The 7,394-nt window shown below is 34.8% G+C and overlaps 1 protein-coding gene across 1 annotated transcript; it reads right to left on the bottom strand.

Annotated features, from left to right (window-relative positions):
- Positions 2,970-4,273, bottom strand: LOC107637624 (major allergen Pru ar 1-like). The gene is made up of 2 exons (XM_016341020.2): positions 3,942-4,273; positions 2,970-3,510 (listed from the first exon to the last, which is right to left on the bottom strand). Exons 1-2 carry the CDS (start codon positions 4,123-4,125, stop codon positions 3,212-3,214), a joined length of 483 nt encoding a protein of 160 aa, XP_016196506.1. The 5' UTR covers positions 4,126-4,273; the 3' UTR covers positions 2,970-3,211.

Below are 7,394 nucleotides of genomic sequence, written 5' to 3'. Positions count from 1 at the left end.
GCCTGTACCACCAGGAACCGTCCTCAAGGGTGAGCTTTCGGGACGGATTAGTTAATCGTTTAGATCGGGAGGAAGCGGACACCTTAGAGGCGCTACCATCAGTGGAGGAAGTGAAGGAGGCAGTTTGGGATTGTGAATCTTCTAAGGCTCTGGGGAGTGACGGATACAACATGAATTTTATTAAAAAGTGCTGGAATGAGATAGGAACAGAATTCACTGCAGCTGTGATGGGTTTCTTTGAAACAGCAAGGCTACCAGCAGATGCAAATGTCACATGGGTAGCATTGGCTCCGAAATTTGTTGGGACGAAGGAGATAAAAGACCTCAGACCTATTAGTATGGTTGGGTGTGTTTATAAGGTTATCTCTAAAGTGTTGACACGAAGAATGAGGAGAGTTATGCCAGGCTTAGTTGGAGAATCACAGAGTGCATTTGTGAAGGGGAGGAAGATACACGATGGAGCTTTAATTGCATGTGAAATTGTGCAATGGTTGAAACTGAAGAAGAAGGCAGCAGCGATTATTAAGTTGGACTTTCAAAAGGCCTATGATAGAGTCAAATGGTGCTTTGTTGATACTATACCGGAGAAGATGGGCTTCGGAAGAAGATGGAGGGCGTGGGTTAGGGAGTGTGTTACATCGGCTTCTATTTCTATACTGGTTAATGGAACACCATCGAAACCTTTCAAAATGGAGAGGGGGCTTCGTCAAGGCGACCCATTATCGTCATTTTTGTTTGTTCTGGTGGTGGATGTGCTTAACAGGATGATCGGGGAGGCAGTTAGAAATGGTCGGATATCTCCACTCCTAGTCGGTAAGGATAATATAGAGTTATCACACTTGCAATTTGCAGATGACACTATATTATTCTATCCACTGGAGGAGTTGACACTGAGAAACTACAAGAGGCTTCTGAGGTGCTTTGAAGTGATGTCCGGTTTGAGCATTAACTTTGAAAAGTCTAGCTTGATACCAGTGCACTGCAGTCAGGAATGGGTTAACAGGATGTGCCAGCTACTAGGTTGTCAAGAGGCAGCTCTACCGGTGAAGTACCTTGGCATTAGCCTAGGAGCAAATCCGCGGTTGGTAAAAACTTGGAAGCCGATTATAGATAAGGTGGAAAAGAAGCTTAGCTTGTGGAAAGCAAAGATCCTTAGTAAGGCTGGTAAGCTGGTACTTATAAAGTCAGTTATTAACAGCCTACCTATTTATTATCTGAGCTTGTACAAGATGCCTAATGCGGTTGCATGAAGAATTATCTCCTTGCAGAGGAGGTTCTTTTGGGGAAAGGATGATGGTCGACCTGGTATGGCTCTTGTGAAGTGGGAGCTGATCCAAGCACTAAAGAAGCTAGGAGGATTGGGGGTGGGTGATGTGGTGATTCGTAACACGACTTTGCTATTTAAATGGTGGTGGCGGTTCTCTAAGGAGGATTGTCCTCTATGGAAGAAGATTGTATGCTCCTGTAATAGCTTGGACCCAAATCACTTGTTGTCAACTCAGACTTTACCAAAGAGAGGTGGTCCATGGAGAGACATATGCCAAGTACAAATAAGGGAGCAACATGTAAGGCAAAAGATGATTGATGGCCTGGCTTTGGAAGTAGGTGATGGAAGATCCACCAGATTTTGGGAGGATACATGGCTGCAAGTGGAAAAGTTGAAAGACTCCTTTTCGAGACTCTTCTTGATTTCAAACCAAAAAGGATCAGTGATTGGGGATTGCGGCTTCTGGGATGGGATTGAGTGGGTTTGGCACTTTCAATGGAGAAGAGAATTACGACAATGGGAGACAGATACATTGAACCAACTATTTCATGTCTTGCAATCTGTTAGACTGATAGCAGATGTGCAAGATAGAGTGGTGTGGAAATTTGATAAGGAAGGTGTTTATTCTACTAATTTATTTGGCAGGTTTTGCAGGAAGAGACATTGGATGAGGAGATCCTGAGATACAGGTTCACAAAGGAGATCTGGAAAGGCCTAGTTCCACCTCGAGTGGAGTTATTCGCTTGGTTTCTACTAGTAGGCCGGGTCAATACAAAGGACCGGCTAAGTAGACTGGGAATCCTACAACAGAATGATGTGCTGTGCGTGCTGTGTAAGAAAGATGTTGAAAATATACAACATTTATTTATTACTTGTGAGTACTCTTGGTAGGTGTGGTGTGCTTGGATCTCGGCGTTTGGACAGACGTTGATTGTTCCTGGTACTTTGAAAGAGCATTTTGAGAGTTAGAGATCCGTGCCGATGAGAAAGGAGAGGCGCAATTATTGGCTAGTTGGATTCTTCTCAGTTATATGGAGTATTTGGTTACGCCGAAATGATGTCATATTTCACAGCAGGACAACAGGAATTAGCGACTGCGTGGAGCAATCATTTTCATGTGCTACGGAGTGGTGTTGTAAATAACGCAACTCATGTTGTTGATGGCTATGCCGGAGATGACATAGGAGTTGTTATGCTTGTATTGTTCTTAGCTTTGTCTTACAATGCTCCACTTGAGTATTGAGCTCTTACTTTTAAAAAAAAAAATTCTTGAATATAATTGTCTATTAAATTGCATTTTTATTGATTAATTTAAAGGAATTTTTTTTTACTGAAAATTAAAGTAGAGATATGAGTGAGAGAGAAAAAAGTGAAAAAAAAAATTAATTGTTTTATGTTTTTTAATTTTATTATTTCTTGACATGTGTAATAGTGGATTGAATGAATTAATTATTTTAAAATTGTCAATTTTATTAATGAATATAATAAATAAAAGTTAAACACCAAGAAAGCAGTTACAAAAGATAATCCTCTTTATAATAGATATAGATGGTTAACTTTTTAAAATTATGTAGCACTATTATTATGAATAATTCTAATATGATTCTGTTATCGCAAATACAGTGATTTAATCATTATAGCATAATGATACTAAAATCTACTTATTGTTATTTGATTATTTGATTGAAACATCCCAGCACCCTCAGAAATAGAACACCGTTAATCTAGATTCTGGAACCTAGATTATTCCCTTTTTTATTGTCAAGCATCAAAAGCTTGTTGATATCCTTTGATTTGATATTTATGACTTATGTGAATTGCAAGCATATTTCAGACTCTCTTACATTTACTATGAAACAGACCTAAGAGACTTATAGGGTCATTATTATTAATAATAATTAACTAGAAACTACACCTTATAATAATAATCTCTATAAATTAAAATCAAGCATAAACATGAGGATTTTGAAGAAGATATGCTTCCACAACTTTGTAAATGGCCAACACCCTCTCCTTCCCAATCTTAATTTCGTCTTGAGTGATCTCAACATCACCTTTAGTATAATACTTTGTTGTCATCTTATTAATGCTGCCACCATTTGGTGCTGCCTCAAACTTAGCCTCATAAGCAATTGATGCAAACTTGTCCTTCAATGCATCACCTTCTATTGCAGTGTAACTGTAAGTTAACGTCTCCTCGTTTATCTCATCAACCCTGTTCTTAACACTTTTCACTTCCCCACCTACGACAACAAAGTAATAAAATAAATAAGTGAGTAGATAAATAAATAAAGCAATGCATTTTTTTTTTGTTTTTACTAATATTGATAGAAATATAACTATTTATATATTTTTATTAAATTTTAAAAAAATTATTTATAATATTTTATAACAGTAAAAAATTTAAAATTTTTATTCTAAACTGAATTAATTTGATTGTCGATTTTCGATTAACCAAATTGAATCCTCGATTTAATCTTATTTTTAAAATCATGGACTGAACTATGACTGAAAGAAATCTTATGAGAATTCTTTTTAGAGACATATTAAATATAAAAGTATTTATATATTTACATAATAGCATAAACTTTTGGAAAGATTGATTAGTAAGAAATGCTAATTAAATAGAAATTTAACCACTAATATGTGATAAAGAGTAGTTATGTATATATACCTTCAAGAAAGTTAATCTGCCTTATGCTTCCAGTGCCGCCGTCGCCGTGAATGAGCTGGATCCCGGCGACAGCCTGTGGCAGGAGTTTTGGAATGAGGTTGTGAGAATCAACCACCAAGGCCTTGAACAACCTCGTTGGAGAGATTGGAGATGTGTACTCATCATTGTCAGTATATACAACCATGTTATTTTAGTATAGAAATTAATTAAGAAGTGATAATATTATTAGGATACAAATGTGCTTTAAGAAGTGCTTGTTGGTGAATGAACTTGGGAACTTTAAGAAGCTTAGGGACAGTTATTTATAATGTCCAACAAGTTGATATAATAATTATCATACACTTACCCTCCCTTCTTGTAATCTTGTTTGTTTTTTTAATGTGCTAAATTGCTTAGGATGAAAAAGAAAGCTAGGAGGAGTACGATGATTTCAAGATATGATTTTATTTTAATAATTTAAGATAAAAAATACATTAAAATTGTAATTTTGTAGGGTCGGCAGAAAAGTGTGAAGCACTTTCTTGGTGCTTAGTGAATTTCAACCTTCTCTTTACCAACACGAAACTAGAGACTAAACTAAACAAAATAACATGCACATAGTTGTTCAATAATTATTTTTTCATGGTGAAAATTTGAGAAAAAGATAGGTTGGGTGCTTGACGGGGTTACAATAATATTTTTATTTTTTATTATGTCGTATAATATTATTTTTTAATCAAAAATATTATTTTTTTAATTAAAAATATTATTCGTATACTAAAATTAGTTACCAATATATTTGTGTATAAATATATATGTAGTTTAATTTATTTTAATTTTAATGTATATCTATATGCTAACATATATTTTATAATGATAATTGACTTTGGTGATTGATTTTAATTAGTATACACGTAATATAATCGGTTTCTAATTGGTTTTTACTTTGATGTCCATCCATGTGAGAGACTAAAAATGGAGACAAACACCGAAATACAAGTCTTTGTGAATTTTAATTATATTTAATAAAAAAAATAGTTTTAGGATGCCGTCTTTGGTGGTCATATATATTCAGAGGTGACAACATGCATCCTACTTGTGGATATTCAATCCGCAGCGGATAGAGTAGAGTGTGGGTAGAATTTTCGTGCAAGTCGGATAGGGTGCGGGTTGAACTTCAATTATATTCGATCAATCCACGCCCTGTATATGTATATGTTATGTACTTATATAAAAATATGTTTCAAGTGGATATTGAACCAAAGACTTCTCACTAGATGCAAAAGATCCTTAGCATTAATAATTTAATATTTTTTTTTTACATAAAAACCAATTCGATTTTAAATTATCATCAAGTTATATAATAATATTGCATCTTTTTTGTAACCTATCCGCGGGTTAAGAACGGGTAGAATTAGGGTTAGGGTTAGAATATTCTCAATTAGGGTTGAATTTATATAAAAATCTCAATTCGCGGGTAGGATTAGAGTTGGCTCCAAAACCTACCCTATCCTACTCATTACCACTCCTAAATATAATATGGCTACAATGGGTATATTATTTTCACCAATTAGTGCAGTATATGTAAATAGGAGAAAGTTATTTGACTTTAACTTTTATATTGTTAATGACAGTAAAATTCTTAACCAGACACGATAAATAGACACGATAAATATGTTGGTGTGATTAGATTTGAAATTATGAATAAATAATTGATGAGAAAAAATCAATTAAGGTTTTATGGTGGTCTTGGACGGCCTATTGGAGTAGAGGTGGCTCATTTGGGGCAGAGCATCGATAACCGAATAAAGGATGAGGAGGCTATGAGATTCTGTGGTGGAAATCGTGGGCAGTACAGATGGTGGTAATTTTCGGTGGCAATTCGTGTACGATCATATATCTAGTTTTTATCATTTTATTTTGTCACATTTTGACAACAAAAAGCGTACAAAGGTATGCCCCATATGTAAGCCGAACTTGATTTGAATTGCTTCATGCTGGTAATTTTCGGTGGCAATTCGTGTACGATCATATATCTAGTTTTTATCATTTTATTTTGTCACATTTTGACAACAAAAAGCGTACAAAGGTATGCCCCATATGTAAGCCGAGTTTGATTTGAATTGCTTCATGCTTTAACGATTGTGTTCATACTTCTAACTCTTACAACTTCACAATGAAGAACCTCATCATTATTTTTGCTTTTTCTTTATTTTTTTTTGAAGAACACTTTTTGTTCAACATTTAATTATTTAGGATTTGTAGGTCCAACGGTATTAACAACAAAATACCTCACCAACTAAAAATAACCAAAAGCTCAATCCTATTTTGACAAAAGAAATTACTTCCTTTGTAGCAACAAACACTCATAAAAAATATTAAAAACTACAAAAATATGAATCATTCTTCTTTAAAATCAAGATTTTTTTAAAATTAAAAAAAATAAAAATATGAATAGAGAATTGATGAGGAAAAATCGATAAGAGTTTTATGATGGTTTTGGGCAGCCTATTGGAGTAGAGGCGGCTCATTTAGAGCAAAGCATCGATAACCGAACGAAGAATGAGGAGATTATGAGATTCTGCAGTGGAAACCGTGGGCAGCACAGGTGGTAGTAACTGTTGGTGACAGTTCATGTACGACTCATATGTCTAGGTTTTATCATTGTTAGAAACTTAGATACAGCTAACTTCATGTAAAGTTGATAGCTAAGAGCAGTTAAATGATAATAATTTAGTCAAATCTGTCAAATCATTCAACGATTATTGGCTATCAATTTCACATGAAGTTAACTACATCTGAGTTTCTACCTTTATCATTTTATTTTCTCGCATTTTGACAACAAAGAGTGTACGAGGATGTACTCCATGTATTAGTCGAGTCTGATTTGAATTGCTTCATGCTTCAACGGCTTTGTTCATGCTTCTAATGTTTCTAACTCTCACAACTTTTTTTGGTGACTAAACAAGGAAAGAAACAAAGCAAAAACTATTCTAAATCCGAGCGGATGATTCGTTGGAGATCAACACTAGGCTCAGACCAAATAACATGATTAGAGTTACTCTTGGCACCATATTTAGTCATCCAATCCGCAGCTCTATTTGCTTCTCGGGACACCCATTCAACGTGAACAAACCAAGGACGAGATAAAAGCTCATGAATCTTGTGAACCAAATCTGTTACTTCAGATGGATACCCACTTATAAGCTCATGCATGATAGGCAGAATGTCAAGGCAATCTGTTTCACATATAATATCCCTCACAACTTTATAATGAAGAATCTCACCATTATTTTTGCATTTTCTTTCAATTTTTTCAGAGGAACACCTTTATTTTCAGCATTTAATTGTTTAGGATTTGTGGATTCAACCATATTAACAATAAAATACCTAACCAACCAAAAATAACCACAGACCCAATCCTATTTTGACAAAAAAATATACTCCCTTTGCGACAACAAACACTCATCAGAA

This window comes from Arachis ipaensis, chromosome B04 (assembly GCF_000816755.2).
Source record: "Arachis ipaensis cultivar K30076 chromosome B04, Araip1.1, whole genome shotgun sequence".
Taxonomy (NCBI): domain Eukaryota; kingdom Viridiplantae; phylum Streptophyta; class Magnoliopsida; order Fabales; family Fabaceae; genus Arachis; species Arachis ipaensis.
Note: the sequence above shows the minus strand (reverse complement) of the source record. Positions and strands in the feature narration are given on the sequence as shown.